The 19,538-nt window shown below is 39.9% G+C and overlaps 1 protein-coding gene across 9 annotated transcripts in view; it reads right to left on the bottom strand.

Annotated features, from left to right (window-relative positions):
• Nucleotides 1-1,433: 1,433 nt before the first annotated feature.
• The window catches only part of LOC146523986 (teneurin-3), a 192,381-nt gene continuing 174,276 nt past the window's right edge, over nucleotides 1,434-19,538 (bottom strand). For all 9 annotated transcript variants that reach the window (XM_085170575.1, XM_085170622.1, XM_085170597.1 and 6 more), the window contains 9 exons: nucleotides 18,183-18,415; nucleotides 16,337-16,491; nucleotides 11,424-12,301; nucleotides 10,305-10,480; nucleotides 9,660-9,895; nucleotides 8,658-8,954; nucleotides 4,528-6,139; nucleotides 3,686-3,816; nucleotides 1,434-3,105 (listed from right to left, as the gene is read on the bottom strand). In XM_085170575.1, the coding sequence (XP_085026701.1) occupies nucleotides 2,353-3,105; nucleotides 3,686-3,816; nucleotides 4,528-6,139; nucleotides 8,658-8,954; nucleotides 9,660-9,895; nucleotides 10,305-10,480; nucleotides 11,424-12,301; nucleotides 16,337-16,491; nucleotides 18,183-18,415 (4,471 nt within the window). In that variant the 3' untranslated portion in view covers nucleotides 1,434-2,352. The remainder of the gene's footprint in view (nucleotides 3,106-3,685; nucleotides 3,817-4,527; nucleotides 6,140-8,657; nucleotides 8,955-9,659; nucleotides 9,896-10,304; nucleotides 10,481-11,423; nucleotides 12,302-16,336; nucleotides 16,492-18,182; nucleotides 18,416-19,538) is intronic.

Here is a 19,538-nt window from a genome sequence, read left to right as displayed (position 1 = left end):
TTAAAAGTTGGCAGTGAATGGGGGTGATATACCCAAAGGGATTCTGATGAAAACTTTGAAGGCATGTATTTCAGATTTTGCGCTGAGAAACATTAAAAGAGATGCACCTTTGTTGGGCTGTGTGTCATAAAATATTTTAAATGGAGAAACAAAACCCCCCAACAACATATAAAGAAACTGGGGGAAGCAGAGAAGCTGAGAGGAGGACAAAAACAACAGTGTAAAACAACTTTTGAGCAAAGAATATTCGGCTCCCATTTGGTTTGAAATGCTGTTTGAAGTTTACCACGAAAAAGAAATCACTTTCATACGAAGGGGTTATTTTCAGACTTATACATTCCAACATCCAAACTCGTCTGCGCTTTGATGAAAAACACCGGAAAAGGTGATCACAGCCTAAATGTAATTTTGAGAAAATAAGCTTTTTATGTTCACACGCAAATTTATCCTTTGTGATAATGACGCTGACTGACTAGACTTTTAGTCAACTGTCTATACTTCAGCTTAATTAAACTTAAAATTTCTTCATCAATTTACATACTTCAGAATGCCTTCGAGCAGCTGACTTCAAAGTAATGCTTCGTTTGTCTTCTAGGGCTTTGTAGCTCAGAAGATTTATTTTAAATCATTAATCTAATTTGAGAATTTGATGGGGTTTTGGCACTGCTTTTATTTTATTTTGGAATACCAGTGCTTTATATATGTTGCTATTTGGGAATGCTGCTGAAGATCAATCAAAATCAGCATCCGATTAGCAGTAGTCTGATTATGTGTTGCAGTAGCTGGATGATAGTTTATTTTCACCTATATCTGCACAGTGATTCTTGTAGTTTCAAATGTTTTTTGACATTTTTAACAATTACAACTAAAACACTGTCGGACCAAAAAATCAATAACAAACTCGCCTTGATAAAGCTCGGCCCTAACACTGCTAATGAACACCCTTAATGTCAAAAAAGTCTCGCTTCAGAAATCTAAAAAACAACACACCCGAAAGAACCCCAATATCATTTTAATTAGTGCATTTAACATTCAAAAAAAGATGATACCTACCGAGAACATGGATGTGATCTATATTTGTATCCACTGTAACGTTGTTTATGTGAGATGGGTTCATGAAATATTTGTGTTGATGAATTATTCATTGGACAGGAAAGCCAAGTCAAAAGGCATTATGCCCAATAAACATTAAATTTAGTGGAAGTAATAGTCGACTGCAAGTTATAGATACATCACCACTTCTAAATACTTGTCACCACATGCACAGGTTTCTGTTACTTACTTAAACAGCATTGTGAAGAAGCCCCAAATTAGCTGTATTTGAAAGAATGACAAAAATAAATAAATAAATAATTATATATCTATATATCTATATATATAGATATATAATTTTTTTTGAATCAATGTCTCACATAAAACTAAAAGAACGAAAATAAAAATCAGCTGGACTTTATTTATGTATAAACACAACATAAATTACTGTTAAGATGACTAGTACAGACATTTATTCAGTTTCTTAAAAAAATGCCATAAAACTCTTGCATAATTTACAAAATGTGGTGTCCCTGTGCTATCCAAGACAAAGCTGTGCTCTGTCCCACCGGGCAAAGTTCTTCATACCTTTGCTGTCCTTTTGTTGTTGTTGTTTTTTTTTCCTTTTTGTTTTTTTTTCTCACAATGAATATCAGGTACCGCATTTAAACACGTTTCTTTTTTTTTTTTCTGTTTAAAATTATCTCAACAAGAATAAGACATTTTGATGTTTACAGTGCTAAATCTGATATACATAGTGGTTGTTTGGTGAGAATATTTCTATAATCAGAAGTCTCTGATTTCAAAACAGAACAAAACAAATACTCAAGGACACTGCTTGCTCCGGGACTGCACCCACGAGCCTGGTACTTCTAGAGAAGTGCAGATATGCATAATGTAAACATTTCCTCTGCTCTTACAATAATTTGTTGACCCAACTTTCCTTGATGAAAACAACAAAAAAACCCAAACACCTAAATTAGCTCACTGATTCCTTAAAGACACCACTATTCCTCTGTTTCCGAGTCCAGAAGGCTTGTGCTACAGAGGAACTGACCTGTAACTGCCATGTTAAGGCGTAGCGTAGTTGAACATTTACTCTGTAGTGTCCAGGTCACAATGCACAGCATTGTTTTTAACGACTTCTGTTTTTCTCCTCTTTTGTTTTGCTTTTTTCTTTGTTCCTTTTTTTCCCTATTTTTATACAAAAACACAATAACACTCACCAGCAACTATTAATTAAAGTTGCTTTTCATTTCTGTCGACTGGAGAGTCTCCACCAAAACAAAGTCTCTTTGGCAGAAAGTACACCTGGTATTGTTACCTCTTCCCAATTTCACTTTGCCGAAGAAAGTGGATGTTATTAGTGCTGTCTGCTAGTTCTGGGTACTGCTCGATGGAAAGCACATAGTACCCATCATATCCCAAAACTTTGCCGCTACTCAGAAGCTGCCTCTTCTCCCCTTCTGTCCAGGGGCGAACCCCTTCCTCACCGTCCCTCACTCGCTGCTGCTCTTTGGCCCATGCGCCTGCCAGGGCACGCTGACGTGCGAGCTCGATAACTCGCGCTTTCTCCTCATCCACTGTGGATCCGTAGCGGATGTGGAAAGCTAGAGCGCCAGCACGGATCTCCACATCTGCAAATCGGCGAGTTCGACTGTCCATGACTGTGGTGGACTGGGAAACAGTCACATTGACGCCATTCTCGAGAGTCTTGTGTCCACTAGTGAGGTGTAACGCAGCAAGGTCAGCATCCGGAAGGCCTGGCTTGACAAAGTAGTGGGTGTCTCGCCCTTCTATAGTAAAGTGCAGGTCTTCTAGATAGAAAGCATTGTTGAGGATTGATGCAACCTTGATACAGTCCTCACTGGCCACGTTGAGTGTGTGAGTGTGGACACTGCCCTTGTAGATGGCAAACATAACAGCCCTTCCGATGGGAGACATTGCAGCTGAGAACCACAGCCAAGACTTTTCACCTCTCCGACCTCTATTGAGATGGACCTCTGGCAGCCGCTCGAATGACAAGAGAGAGTGTGCTTGTCTGGTTACTTCCTGCTGGACCCCAGAGATAGACTGTAGGAAAAGTGCAGTGAAACGTTAATGCCTGAACATGGCAGAACCTGACTCTCCAGGCCATTTAGAACCAGCTACTGCTCTGCTTCAGAGAGTTTTTCATCCCCATCCAAGATAATGGTGTTTTCAAGCTGTGTTCTCAAGCCAAAAGTAGATAAATCCCCCATGACAATTTTACTGCAACACTTTTTTTGTGTTAAGGCCTTAGACCAAAGGAGCCAAGCATCAAAAAGTCGTTTTAACAGTAGCGACACCAGAATATTATGTAGAAAATTAGACAGCGTTAAAATATGTTCAGCTTGTAACTAAACTCAGACAACGCAAAGAAAACTTTTCCTTATTTTCTGTTTATTATTATGCAAATATGGCCCAATTAAAACAGATCTTCTATGAAATGCAATGCAGTCCAATTAGGAAATGGCAGCTTCAAAATACAGAGGTAAAAGGAAAACAGTGCGAGGAAAAAAAACGAACACCTTTTTTGTAATCTGGTCATCTGTAGAAGCAAAGGTTTTGTCTCAGTCGCTCTTCAGTTTATTTTGGGTTCAGTTTTTGTCTGAGAGACATTAATTTTACCCACCGGCAGATCATCCCACAGCTGACTCTTCCTCAGTTCATACGATGGCATGCTCAAGTCAAACTTTGGGACTGGGAAACCAGGAATGGTGTTGTGAAGATGGAAACCAAAAGTTACAAGCCAGGTGTTAACATCTGAAAAAAGGAAATGAATTGAGGTCAAAATCTAAAGTTCTAACTATAGTTAAACATTTGAAAATGAACTAGCTGCAAGAGTATGGCTGGTATAGTTTAAATGTGCTGACACAGTGACAGCGTGTGTGTGTGTGTCATGATGCCAAAATGTGTATATTTGTATATTTGTAACTCCCTGTGAGACTTATCATCAGCTGCGCCTTGAGGCAACTGTTGTGATTTGGCGCTATATAAATAAAATTGAATTGAAAATCGAATTGAATTGAATCTGGTTAAGAAATGTGATATTTTCCACAATTAATATGGTGAGATAGCATGTTGGTGTCATGGCAGCTGTGATTCCATCTTCAGCGAGAGTGAATTTCTTGAGCACTCACTTTAGTACATGTTTAACGCTTGTTAATTTGATGCTTTTGAAAACTGCATATTGAATAAATTAATAGCTTATATGAATATACATGCAATATTCAGATGTTAATAAAGCTAAATTGGATCATCAGATCAATGACAATCATCACAGCTGTTTAGCAGATTATGGATTAGACTTAAAATTAACCGGCAATTCAATGTTTTCAGGAAAAGCTGCCAAGTATTTGCTTTTTCTTGCCGCTTCTTGATAAATAGAAAACAAAAACGCTTGGCAGAAAAATCAATCGTGAAAATAATAGCAATTGTTGCAATAGCACGAGCAGCTTCAGGTGCGCATCTTACCTGCGACGTATTCTTTAACTTCATGGACTTTGCTGATGGGGTTGTTATTTCTGAACATGTACAGATTAAAAGGGACGGGCTCTTTGCCAATTTTTTTCCAAGCGGAAACATCTGGAATGGTCCACCTTCCAGACATTATATCATAATCCTTCTCCCCGAAGTGCAACAGTTTAGTCAGAGGATCGTAAAGGCCCCCGTGAAAGCCGAGCACAAGCTGGAAATCTGGGTTAGAGTCCAAGTAGACCTCACCGTATGCTGTGTATAGAAGCTGTTTGACCAGTAGGCCGTTGCTTGTGAAGACAGCCAGAGGTGTGCCGGTGTTATCACAAGCAATATAGAACTCCTCTCCACTGCTGATCTCCATAGCGAACACGTGGCCTTGTAGGTCGTAGTAGAGTGAGGTGATCTCTGAACTCGAGTGGTTGTATACGTGTGTTATCCGAGCCGGATAGCTCAGATCTGCATAAAAGTACTGCAGGTGCTGGCCCAGGCTGCTCTTTGTGGATACTCTTCGGCCAAGTCCATCATAACGATACTGAATTGTCCAGCCGCTGCTCTTGCTATAAACCCGTACCAAAAGGCCTTTAGAGTTGTACTCAAAGATTTCTGCTCCCCTCTGACGAAGAAAACCATCTTCATCCATTCTATACTGGATGTCTCCGAGCCGGGTGATGCGGTCTCGCAGGTCGTAACGCAGAGGTAAAAGTCTGGCACTGTTTCCTGCATTCAGCAGGTGCAGATTCCCATTAAGGTCATAAGTGTAGCGCCACATCACTTTGTCGTTTAAGAATACAGTCTGGAGCTGGCCGTCCACGTCGTACTCATAGCTGTACTTGGTGGTGTTAGCAAAAGGACCAATCTTGATCTCTCGCTTGGTGACTCTGCCCACATCGTCATATTGGAAAGTAATCCAGTACATGAGTGACCGAAATATCTCATACTGGATTTCCTTGATGCGTCCATGTGCATCGAAGTGTTTGGTGTATGTCATGACTGCAGTGGATATGATCTGATTTATATCATAGTAGATCACCCCGAACTTTCCAAACTGCTCAACCTTTCCTGAGATGTCATCAAACTGGTATAAGTCGATGGGAAGTGGCGTTTCGTTTATGACGCCTTGTACACTGGTGACACGCAGGCTGCTGTCATAAGTATAATCAAAGCGTGCGTTGACCATGCCATCCTCGCTGAAGCGGAAAATCTGCCGGTCGACCAGGGGACCCACTTGTCGGTAGCGAATGGAGCAGATGAAACCTTCATTTTGCAGGTTGACAGTCTTCAGCACACCTGCTGTTTCATCATAGGTGAAGCTGACCCTTGTGCTGTCATACAGGATCTCTGACAGTTTATTCTGCCTGCGGTACCTGTACAGGACTCTCCGGCCTGTGCCAAAGTGACCTATTCTCAGCAGGAGGCCATCTTCACTGTAGTCCACCGCTACTGAGGCATTGCTCTCTGGCGGGTGATAAAGGTTCCTGTAGTAACCCACTGAACGAATGGTCTGCATGGTGTAGCGGGCCACACTTGGCATGGTGACAGCAGAAAGACGGTCGAGAGAGTCAAAGTCGAATATATACTGTCGCTGGCTGTGAAGCAGGAGAACCATGGACTAAAAGGAAAAGAGAAAATAGGGAATATTTCCTTAAGTTGGATAATATTTCGGAAATGCAAGACATCCTGAGTGCAAGCAGGGTGTAGTAAGATATATGAAATATAGACTGAGTAGTATTACTGTTTTTAGTTGTACTGCCTATTGTCTAATTGTTGAAAAAGGTAATAAAAATACTACAAAGACCTCTGTGACAATCTTTATGTTTACAGTGTAAAATACGTAAATTAATAAAAATCTACTCCTTAACTAGTGCTAATGACTCACTGTGCAAATAGAAGTAATATTTATTTTTAACTCCTCCAGAAAGTCTTATTTTAGCTAATTTACAGTAGATGCAGTTAGGAGTTTGGCCTGCCTTCCATGCATTTACCACTCTTTTCTGTTAAATTGTCAAGCCCAGTCATCCGTTGCTACACTGAGGTTTCCTGTGCTCCCTGAGCCTCCCGTGTTACTTGTGTCAGAGTGTTGACATGGCCGCTCCAGGTCACGCAACACAAGGATGCAGCCGGCGACTGCTAAGAAAAATCTCTGCATATGTTTGTAGCAGAGCGTCCCTCTGCAATTTTAAAAACACTGCAAAACAACTAAAGAATATTTATGTGGAAAAAAGGGAGAGAACGATATAGCACCGAGTTGCTCTTTCCTGTTTGACAAGCACCGCTTGAAAGGTTAGATTTTTAATTCCTGCAGTAGATTTTTCATAATATACATATGCAAAATTACACTCGTTAAGATGGAGTTTGGTCATAATGTATTGGTATTGATCAGTGAAGCACATTCTTAGAATTTAAACACTACAGCAACCTGAGTGTTCAGGTTTGCTTTAACCGAACATATTAATAAACCATTAGAAATCAGCGCATGCATTATTTAGATGTTGCCAATTAATATGTGATAAATACACTCTTACAAGAATTGAACTTGTTTTTGGTAACCCAGCTGTAATTTTAGCAAGTGGAGACGGAGTCAGATGGTGAGGTGTAGAGTTTTAGAAGGTTTCAGGTATTAGAGGTATGTAATTGCTGTCTGTTATTTAGCAAGATCACACAAATTCTATTAAGCTGAATTCCTTAACCCTTTAAGACCTACCATAGAACCAAGTCCGCCAGAGCTTATATTATATTTTTACATGCTGTGGAGCCATTTTAGGGAGCATTTCAAGTTGATATACATCAATACAACCATTATAGCCCAAATTTTAATAATATGTCTGCATTAAGTGCATAGTAATTACATAAATTGCAAAAAAGTGCAATAAACTAGAAAAAAAATTAAAATAATTTTTTTAACATATATTTCTAGTTAGAGAAATTTACGAGGCTTATCCCTCAAAACTGTAAATACACAAAAGTTGCACAAAATAGTTTCCCACCACATGAAATTTATTTTAAGTGTCTTCATAGTTTTATTTTTGAAATACACCAATTTTTATATACTGCAGGAAAAACGAAAATAAATATTATAGTGCAAATTTGCAAAAAAAACCCCAGCAGATGCATCAAAATAAACAATTTCCAGCAGTGCAATATGAGTCCTAAGCATCCCAGAAACGACACAGAAAGTCATAAAGTCAAACATAACTTTTAAAAACACCAGTATAGGCTCATGAGGCCCTGATGGTAAAAAACTACATTTCCGCAAAATGACGTCACTTCTGGTTTCAGGCAGGTCATGGTGGACATGCGATAGTTTGTGCTGATGGTCGTAGGAAGTGTTACAAAGCGTGTTTCTGGAATATTGTGTTTTTGTTGCTGCAAGTGCTTTTTATGCAGTTTTTGCAAAGCTATATGTGAAGGAAACTGTGACCGAGGACAAGCTGATGGCATAAGATGTAAGTACAACTCCTCCGGTTTCATATGCAAAAAAAATTATTGCACTAGCTTATGTGGTCGCAGAGCTACTGGGATTTAAAAATAGTTACGCAAAACGGAGCGACCGGCTTTAAAGGGTTAAAGGTATTTGCCCAATTGATGAATCCAGTGATTTCTAGATAACTTCTTTAACATTGCAAAATTGAGCACTGACCTTGGAATAGTGTACATATTTTGTTACTGCTACTGTAGAGACTGTGGACAATATTAAACATAAATATTGCATCCCAGCATTTTTTTCACTGGTGGAACCTTGATAAGACAGACAGCAATTTAAAGAGTATACTGTTTTATTGCATATCGACTGCATCCAGAATGCAGTATCACTAAGTCATTTCATGTCTTTTTGCTCCCAGAATTTTGATGACTGGGTTGAGTTATAGGATGGTAGTTACAGATGGAAGTGCCAGATTGTCCTGTGCAGGGAAACCAACTGGACATTTTTAATTCTAAAGCTTATAAACGACAAAGTCATTGCCTAGTCCCTCTATAATAAGCTCTGGTACTTGGCAAATTGTAGCTGATTTTTCTTGTAAAATAATGTTATGTTAGGGGCTTGACTCGCCCTGTAGTGATATATGCAGATGAGCCTGCTGTACAATGCATCTTACATATTGCTTCCTCTAGTCATGTTATTTTCTTACCTGCTCTAGGTAGGTGTAGCTCCATATCTTCCCATCAGCAAACACCCTGGAAATCAGGCGGCCTTGGCTATCATACTCAAGCCTCTCAGTGGTAGGACCTCTCTGCAGGGCACTGATCTGCCCACTGCTTGTGCGACTGACATTAACTGGCAGCAGCTTACTGCTGGGTACCCAGAGAACTGGATGTCCTGCGGTGTCATAAATAATCTTTAAGAGGAACTTCCTGTGGTCATCATAAATTTTCTCTGTCCTTAGGGTGCGATCGTAATCAACGGAAAGAATGTTCCGTCCGTTCACCTGTGGGGGTGAGAAAAAAATCAAGTTAAAATTGGGTTACACCAAAAAATTCTAAATAAATAAAACTTCTTCTAAAACTAGTAGTAATAATATAGTTATATATTATATAGTATAATATAGTTTTGATGCTTTAAAATAACAAATGAGGACTGATTATACAACAGTACAAATTTAAGAACAAATACTTTGATTTGAAATCGCTGGTCTTTGTCAGGATGGCTCTTTAAACTGTATTCATAGATTTTTTTTTTTACTACAGTTGTCACAGAGATTAACACCTCCTTCACGAGGCTCATTAAACTGAGAGACACTTTGGCGATCGTTCAGGTACACTTAAATCACAACCTCCTAAATTCAGCGGAGACAAAAATTACCGTGAGCCAAAGTAACCACCCAAGTTAAGTTCATGAAGTGCCTTAAATCATAAGACCCGTGTCAGATTCTAGGAAGTAGGAGTAAGAAAAGGAGGAGTCATGTACAGTACTAGAATATTGATAACCCTCTACATCAGGGTAAATGTTGTGACTGATAAATCTCTATTGAAGGAAAAGAGTGCAGAAATATTTTCCAAGGTTAGAATAAGGACAGAGACACAGCCACCAATATGAATTTGGACAGTTTGATCTGGGTTTTGCATAAGTAAGTTGGTTGGATTATCTAAATGTGCTACGAGGGAAAAAAAGTTAAAGAAAAGCCTTAACATACCCTCAGCTTGCGTCCAAACACGATAACTTTCCCTCTGGCTTGTTCTTTGCGGAAGCGCCACTCTACCAAGTTTTGCCCACTCTCCCCTGGCAAGCTCATGTTGCGTCTGGCTACAGTCGGGTTGGCAGCGCCTGCCAGGATGTGGGGCTCTGTCTGGTAGTGGGTGTCCATCCCGTTGGCATAGGTAATCCTGAGCGAATTGTCATACCCCACTTGGTAGCTACTTCTACACTGGTCTGTTGATAGTAGACAAAAAGTGAAACTTTTGAGGCAGTTACACACTGGAGCTGATGCTAACAGTCTTCTGGGTTGATCAATGGTTGTCAGTGAAGATGCTACAAGTTCTTAGCATTTCAAATTAGTACATTTTTAAATGAAGAACGATCATGGATGACGCGCTAAAATAACTGGGCCATCTGGCTCAGGCGGAGCGCAGAAACCACTTAGTTACAAGGTTGATACATCTCCCTGACACCCAAACCCACACACTGAGAGAGTAATCATTTACACTGTCGTCTGTCAGGCTTTCGTAATGATACACGACTTCAGCTTACTCAACATGGCCCCGCCGACCCCTGGAACAATGACAAATAACAACTTACAAAATAGCCAACTGAGCTGGGATGATGCGATTCGAGGCCTTACCCTGAGCCAAAGTGTAGAAGGCGCGGACGATTGAGGTATTTGTTGTGATGCTGATTTCCTCCTCTGTCATGGAGCTTTCAATATCCACCGTCAAAGCGCTGTATAGGTCCGTGTACAAGTTATTCACCATTCCAGTGGGAAACGTCACATTCATTAGGCGTCCTTCACTGTCGTAGCTGGTTGACAAAAAGAACATCGAATGACAAAGCATTGATATGTATGAGGGCTCTCATAGTGCCACAGTGCATTCAATTATCAGCTCTTTTATACTCGTTGAGTAAAACCATCGACTTTCTTGTAATTAAAATGTCACATGTTCAATTTCCTGAGCATAAGTGAAGGCATGTCTGTATAAACCCTAGGCAAAATCCAAATATTTAATATGGGAGAGTGACACATCTCATCAGCTATCACGTTCATATAAAAAAAAATTACAGAGACTTGTAATGAATTCAATTATTTGGATGATTGATGTGCCATTATAATCTTAACTGAATTCTGCTTTTTTAGTTGTAGTGAGGATATCATTCTTGGCATAATGTGACATGACAGCAAATTAGACAAGGGAGAAAGAAAATCAATCTCTGGTAGCCCATGCTACCAAAACAAAGCCCGGTCATTATGGAATAATAAGTAATGAAATACAGTGCAGGTCATTTTGCTTTTAAAGTGTGCCTGTTAACCCAACATACTAATGTCACCATGACTACTGTCACCTACAACATCATTAAACATGGTTCAGTAAAAGAATAAAACACTTAATTTGCAATGAGATACTGAAGTCAAACTAGGCTATTTTGCTATCTGAGGCAAATTTTATAATTAGATTTCAATTAAATGTCCACCCTAAAGCAGTTCGCAGGTAACTGTGGTTCCCAATTATAGAGTAAAGTTGTACTAAGATGTGAGACGAGAGAGACCATGCACAGCATTACACACACATTCAAGAACATATGTGGCAAACATACTTGTGTTTTACCTCATGATGTTCTGCACAACTGTGTGTAATCATAATTATGGGCTGTTTCCATATTCTGAAAGCTTAATTAAAAGCAACCCAACTCTATATAGCAATCACAGAAAGGTTTCCACAAAATGTCCAATTGCTATCATACGTACTCGTAGAATGTTGTCCAGCCAATCTCTGATGTCTTTGTAGCCAGCAGCCCATTATTGCCATGGTACGTAAGAAGTACCAGCTCCTGACCCTGTGCTGTGAGTGTCTTCAATCCACCGTTGGTGCTCATGGTCATCCAGATCACCTGGTTATCAGGTGCGACGATACGCACCGGCATGCGATTGGGATCCCTACGGATTCTCAGAGTGTTGCCACTGCTGTCAGTAACAGCTGTGATGTCATTCTCTGTGCTGTAGCTGAAAGTATATTTCAAGTCACCAGTCAGCAAGCTTGCAGTGTGTTGGTGGGTACCATTGCTGTCAAACACATACAGCTCCTGGGCATCAGGGGAAGCCACTTCGTATGTATTGGCACTGGAAGTTGGCCCGTTTCTAGAAATGGCCCGGATGCGGATGTTGCCCAGGTCTGCCACGTAGAGTGTTCCATCTGGAGCTGCCACTAAAGAAGATGGAGCATTGAGCCTTGCATCTTTGGCATAACCATCCCCTGTCTGGTAACAGTCGCAGTTGGCATCATTTTTGCAATCGCAGTCGGAGGGAGCCCCGGCCAAATGCGTTATCTCACCATCCACAGAAACCTTCCGGATCCTGCTCATCTTTCGCTCATCTGTCTCTGCTACGTAGATGGTACCATGGTAAGATATGGCAATGGAAACAGCGGATTCTAGAGGGGTTAATTGTGCCCTCTGACCACCAGCCACTCCCCGCTCCAGTCCAGCCAATGGGCAGTGGTTAGGTCGGCCAGCTGCAATGCTGACTTGACCATTTTCTGAAATGCGCAGCACTATATTGTTGTCCAGAACATACAGCGAGTTGTCCATTGGGCTAACTGCTAGGTCTGTGGGCCACTCCAAAATCACCTGAAATACAGGTATCAGTAGATTAGCCCATCTAATGACAATGTTGCCCATCAGTACATCAGTATACATTTTCAGACAATTTCTCTCCATTGACATTTATAGTGTTACTTCCTTACCATAGTAATTATATTTCTTTTGTATATAAGAATGCACTTTATGATGTGTGTTTTTGACAGTATGTGTCAGGAGCAGATTGAAGCCACAAAGGATTCTTGGTATGCCAACACACACACACTAAATAAAAAAGTTCTCGAGTCTGTTCTAATTAGGAGCAGAAGTTGTAACAAGAATGAAGACTTAGATAAAAAGAAGTTGAAGGCCGACCTCTTTCTGACCTTCAAACAGTTAGCTTTGAACAGCGGATTGTGAGTTTCAGAAAGTTGCACAGCCACAGCAGTGCATAAATCGATGGTGAAAAGATGTAAGGGAAGGGCATTTCTGAAAATATTTGACCATCTGTCAAGCAAATCTGATGAGCCTCTTAAACTGAGTTACATGTGGACATTAAGTACTGTTCTGTAAAACGAATTTTAAGTTTACATGGTTGGTATTGTCCAAAAAGAATGATGTCCTAGCAGAAAATACATTTGTGCAATTCTGTAGTTATGTGACACCCCTTTGCATTCAGCACACAGTGACATTACCTCGTTTTCCCATAAAGGGTTTTAGATCTACACAGCTGAAATATACTTTTTTAATCAGCTTTTTGGTGATGATTTTAAGATATATCGCTGATGCAGGAAGGATTAGCTCTCATTCTATTATTTTTTTCCCCCCCAAACTTGGAACAAACCATATGATATTAATGGGCCAGGAGAATGAATACCTAAGGGATATAACATTAGCTCTGAGCTCTTCAACCTGGGACTGGGTAATGAATTTAACATAGCAGATTAAATATAAATAAAATTAAAAAATAACTCATACATTTAAAGTGACATCATTATTAACCATGTCTTGCAATAATAATAGGTATATATAATGATCCAAAAACGACTGTAAAACCACAGCCAGCCATTACAGTCTCCTTGTCAGAAATGTGTCGTTGAATAAAAAGCTTATTTATAACAGCACAAATGACTGGTCTGGCCTTCAAATACATAACTGTGTCATTAAAACTGTCAAAACACTCCTGAATCGTGCTTTTCCACAGGGCGATTAATAATAAAACATGATGCCTTTGAGGCTGCCTGAAGTAAAACTGCACTGAGCCACTTCTCTAGCTTGGATGCCTGAAGATCACACAGTCTCGCCAAAACCATGTTTTTACTGGCTTACACCAAATGACTTGGTTAATTAGCAAAAAGTGACAAGCTTAATCCTTTGTCCCCATGTTCTCTTATGTTCACCCGCTTCATGTTCACCACCCACGCGTGTACACAAACACTGATTGCTTTCTCTTCTGTTTATGTTAAAAATGTTCTTAAGTTGCCTTAAACGCCATTTTATTTTCTCCCAAACTCAAATGTGTTTCTCTTATTATCTAACCTCTTAATAGGACACCACTTGCGGTATCTGTTCTTGGAGTTATTTTGGTTGTGAATGTAGATAATTTCCATTGCCATGTTTGGTTTGTAGCCTTGTACTCTGCCTTTTTGTAAGCCGGTCTAGATTAAAACATTAGGAATCTAATCAAAATGTAAATCTGGTTAGTTAAAAGGAACAAGAAGAAAACACTTTGGGCTGGTTTGCAAGAAACACTAACAGTAGACAGGTCAAATTCAAAGGACTCTATTATGGACAGTCTCAAGTTGTTTCCTGAACCATTAGCTTTGCCAATCTGCTGCTTACTGGTTCTCTAAAAACTCTTCTATTCACATCTCGTGCTGCTTATGCACGCTCCTCTTGTTTTGCAGCCATACTGACTGATGTTTTTTGTCTGCTAGCTGTCTGGTGGATGTTTAAGTTAGACAGCAGCCATTCATGGCTTGTTTGTTGCCACACAGGTTTCTACTTGGATGATTAAATAAAGGTTAAAAAATACGAAGAAATAGAAGGTTCACACAAAAAAGGTTTTAGTGTCTGATGTTGCTCTTATTTGATTCTAAACAGCTAGTTCGCTGCAGAATTCATTTCTGCAGAAGCAGGGTATAGAAGAGGATGTGAATGCCTGTATTTTCATAGGATAAAAGGCTTTTTTTTGGTTTTTATTTTTCTTCATTATTTATTTTAAGTCTGGTATGAAACACTAAAGGAGCCAGATGAGAAAAGATATTAATGTTTAAGCAAGGGAATCTGCACAAGAGGTGTCATGGTATTGTAATTCTTTAACCTATTGCGTAGGGACAGGGTGCTGGTTTTATGTCACCCCAGGTAGGCAGTAAATTTTGTCGGACAAAGCCGGCCATCCTCAGGTACTGCCGAAGAAAAGGTTTTATGTGCAGCAAGCCTGCTACCGAGTGCTGCTTCATTATCATGTGCGGTGTAAGTGTCCTCAATGCTGAGAATTTCCAGTGGAACACTAAACACTAATTCAGCTCCAGCCACATCAAAACAAGCCCCCCAAACCGAGTAATTATTCTTCCCTCCATATCTTCTGCCGTGACCTGAAAACTCATCTCTTCAATAAACACTTCATGTTTCCACTTCCTGCAAAATCCCATCCTCCTCCTAGCACACATTTTCCTCCTGTACTTTCAGAGAAAATGCTCTGCTCGTGTTGGATTGAGTGCAAAGAGAGCGAGAGAGAGCCAGAAAACAGGAGCATTTTCTTCTTCTCTTTCTTTCTTCAGCAAGCACCTCATAATGTTGGTGTTCTAGGAATGTAAATTTATTCCACTGATCTCACTGTTTTGATTTGACTGCTTATTTATTTATTTTTTTACAGCTGTATAAACGGGAACTCTGTACATATATTTAAAGTCTCCTCTTTATCCAAGTCTCCTGACTAAGATGCTGTAATTAAAATGACACAAAATAACTCAAAACTGCAGAATAAAACAAAAACAGAATTATTAAAACATGACAAAAGTTCCCAGTAAGAATAATTTCAAAGATTACATCTGTGAAAAACAGACACAGCCTAAGTGGCAATCTAAAACCACCAGCACAAATAAGACTGATTTAATGCCATCAAATAATAAATGAATTATGCTAAAACATCCAGATTCTAATATACTACCAAATATTAGCAGCCAGAAGAGTGCATACACTTTCCACAGCAATGATTTCCATTCCCTGAAAGAGAGCAGTTTTTTGCAATTTCAAATTTAATTGCAAAAGGTTCCAGGAAGAGCGAGCTGCATGTAAAAAAGCTATTTTACCTAAGAGTTTGGAGGATTCTTGATAATAATATAGATGCTGAGGTTAAAAAAAAAGAAGAAGGACACTGCCAAGGCTAATGCCCTGTTTCACATTTTTCTCCACAAAAACTGAATGTGTCCTTTTCTTATTCTCCACCTCTACAACACGTTTTCATGAAATACGGCTTCATCATTTCTGCTTAGTCCTGCTTACTGACACACACAAAGAATTGCCCTTGGCAAAGGAAACATGGCTTTGTATGGAGCGCTCTCTTGAAAACCAGTAGTCATAGTGCACGTACAGTATGTAGTTATACAGCATATCATACCAGTGTTGCCAACTCCTCAGTAAGGAAAATTGCTATTGGTTGTCCTAAAAGTCGCTAGAAGTTGCTAAATGACGTCATCACCTAATTTGCATAATTGGTCATGCTAATGTAATTGTAACCTACGCTGCTGGAGAGAGAAATAACATCGTGGACGAGACATAAAGTGAGCAAAAAACGCCCTAAATGCATTTAGAATTTATTAGAACTACAAATTAAATTTCTTTTAGCAATTATTGTTTTTTGTAATGTCTTTCACGTCTTTTTTTAGCGACTTTTTTAGAAAAAAAAGTCGCTAGGGGGTCTGAAAACTCGCTAAATATAGCGACAAAGTCGCTAAGTTGGCAACACTGTATCATACAGCGCACCATACAACACATGTCAGTAACCATACTGAAGGGGTACAATGATGGGTGCACCATACTGGTCTCACTAAGAACCGGCTGACACTTCTGTGTTTAAGTCACCTGATTGATGTCCATGCTGTTGTCACAGGTCAGAGGGCGAGCCGACGTCAGGTCATTCGAACCGAGGAAAGTGGAGATGATGCCGTTTTGGTCCACTTTTCTGATCGTGGTGCCGTCAACAAAATAAATCAGCCCATTCTTGTCCACTGCAATGCCTGTTGAAAACAGGTGAGAGGGAGAGAACGGAGAAGAGAAGTGCAAAGGAAAAAGCTTGTGATAACAGGGAAAAAAAAAAAAGAAACATGGTAGATACGCCGCATCTATGCCTGCATGACTCAGTGGACAGAACACGATGGATACATGTGTCAAGCTTGCCTTCCCATTATTCAGGTCACTGCAAAAAGCAAAGCCATCAATAATTCACAGTCTGCTTTTCTGCTATTAAATAATTTCACAGGCAGAAGTGGGAAAGGCTGTATTCATACGGTATATATGCACTTTGCCTTGTCTCGTAACCCTCCTGTCCAAAAGAGACCTCGGGAGGTAGGGATGTCAATGACTGGTGCTTTGTGGAGATTTTTTTTGACGTCGGCAATCATCAACAATCTACACACCATTTGAGAAATAAATAAGCAGGGGAATGAAAATGACAGCTTTAGACAGTTTTGGATGAAAGAGGTGAAAGACAGGCAGTTGCCTCGGTGACAACTGTGGACTAAATTGTCTCGGTGATTGAGAGTCAGCTCAGAGTCGTAAGCTGGAGCCAAGCCAGTGTGGAGTTGCAATAACCATTTGTCCCAAACTGGGAAAATACATTAACAGACTATGCAAGCCTCCACATCACTTTCTATGCCACTGTGCTGTTTAATATGAGACCTCGCCATACCTCGCATTCAGAGATTTAAACGTTCCGCGCTTTTCTATTTACAATTTCCATTTAATTTCTGAGATTTCAGGATGTTGTAATTAGCATGATCTATAGTTTTCTGAAGGACTTCTACCGGTCTGAACATACTATAACTTCACTTCTACCTCCAGAGTATTATTTCTCTTTCAATGAAGTCTTTAAAAGCTTCTATGGAAGGTGAGTGATTTGGTTTGACCTGTGGCTAGGTCTGCACAAGATTGCTTTCTGCTAAAACATTGATGAGCCGAGGGAGCCCACGGTGAATCCTTGGGAGCTGGCTATTTGACAGTCTGAGATTCTCAGACAGATGAAAAGTGTCACATTTGAGCAGAGTTCAGCACATGTCTGAGAGGAGAAAAAAAGGAGCCATCTGCTGTTTCTTCTATGGTCCCGGCTTCCACCCACTCCATCATTAGAGTCGCTCCCTCAGATTGCCTCCGCTCAAGCCTTTATCACCCAGCTGAAGCTGAGCTATTGCGGTTGGCATTCAGAGTGGGCAACAACTAGTGCACAACAATTCATCCTTGCCTTTTCTTCCAGAAGAATTTATGGAAAAGTGAGCAATCACGCCACTAATGACCATGTGATATTTGAATGTGGACAACAGGTTGTGTAGAGTGGGTTTCTGACAGCAGGAGCTTTTTGTGGGAGAAAAAAAAAAAGCCTCTTTAAGAAACAAAGTAACAATTTCAAGGATTTTTAAAAGCAATATACAAATATTCACAACCAGTTCTGAAACAACTTTTTTGATTGGGAGCAGCAGTGCAGAGCCTTAATTAACAAAGCATCTCTGTTTTTCTTAGTTGTATGGAAGTAATCTGAATTGATAACACATGAATCACAACCAAATTTCATTCATTAAAATCAGTGAGCCGGTTCTTGGCACAGAGCCCGAAGCACAAGTTTAAATCTAGCAGATGCCACTCCCGAATGAGAAACTCATCAATGTGTTCAGCCCCTTCATTTGAATACAGTATCTTCATTAGTTTTAAATTATACCTTTGGGTCCAATGAGAGAGGCCTCTGGAGCTTTGCCACCATCGCCACAGTGGTCCTCATCGAATGCCAGACAGTGTTCGCCGGTTCCCGCTACCACCTCCGCGTTTGACGGCAGATCCTTGCTTCCAGCCAAAGTTCTCGGTCGGTAGATCCTCCGGGAGTTTGTGTCCGACACATACAGCTGGCCGCTCACTGGATCAGTCACCAGGTAGTACCGGTGTGCTGGGTTGTTACTGCATTCAAGATGATAACTCAGTTATATACTGTAATTGGAGAAAGGTTTTTTCTCTAAAAGCCTTTTTCTAACAGTCCAAATTGTACTTTAATGGCAACAATTTGCTCCTAAAATGTGATCGATGCCTTAATATCTGAAATACCTCAATCTTCCTCTAAACTTCAGCAAACCCTGATGAAATTTAGCCTGATTTTTCTCTCTGAAAATCCCCCCATTAAGAGTTAAGAATAATATGAAAAGCACAGTGAATTTCTCAAGTCGTTTCATCTGTATGCATAGGGGTATATGCAGTATAGGTAGAAAGTACTTTCAGAACACCCAAGAGGCAGTACATTAAAGTATATATTTTAAGTGTAGTGGCATTAATTAGTACCAGTGATACAGAGTCTTCATTTCCTAATTAAGTGTAACTTTGTTCGGTCCAGTTGTTGCATGAATTACAAACCTTAAGATCCAGATAGCAAAAATTGTCATGTGCATGTAAAGTAAAAAGTAGCAAGAAACAATGTTTATTCTGAATTTTGTAAGAAACTGTGAGAAATTTCCATAACGGTGTAAGAAGAGCAGATGCTTTGAGGATGAAAGAGTGGAAACAGAGAGAAGGTTGAATAGATGGGAGTCAAACAAAATTCAACAGGATACCACTGCGGTGGGGTTTCGGTGTACAAAGCACAAATTGACAACTTGTGCAGCAGATCATTTCATTTCCTATCACTCCCCTGTGGGAAGACGCCTTTGGAAATACAGAAATGATAACAACATGCAACTACTAATGAATTCTTGTTTCTATTTGCATTCAATTGTCACATAATGGGACACAGAATCAAACAAAGTTACAACACGCTATCGACTGGTATTTATACTTTAAAAAAGAAGCTATCAAAACTGTGATTTACTGTCAAATATTTAAAAAAACTCGACATGCTTAAGAACTACAGTTAAGGCAGGATGGATACATACAACAGAGGCAGTTAACATGAAAAAGCGAGTGCTTTACAGCGCAGTCGTAAACATGGCTTCTCCGCTTGTACTCCAGCTTAATGATACCTTTCTCAATGCTGGTCGGCAATGGAAGTGGATAATGTGACGGCAAAATAAATGTGGCAATGAAACATCTTTGT

Source organism: Neolamprologus multifasciatus, chromosome 2 (genome assembly GCF_963576455.1).
Source record: "Neolamprologus multifasciatus chromosome 2, fNeoMul1.2, whole genome shotgun sequence".
NCBI classification, from domain to species: domain Eukaryota; kingdom Metazoa; phylum Chordata; class Actinopteri; order Cichliformes; family Cichlidae; genus Neolamprologus; species Neolamprologus multifasciatus.
Note: the sequence above shows the minus strand (reverse complement) of the source record. Positions and strands in the feature narration are given on the sequence as shown.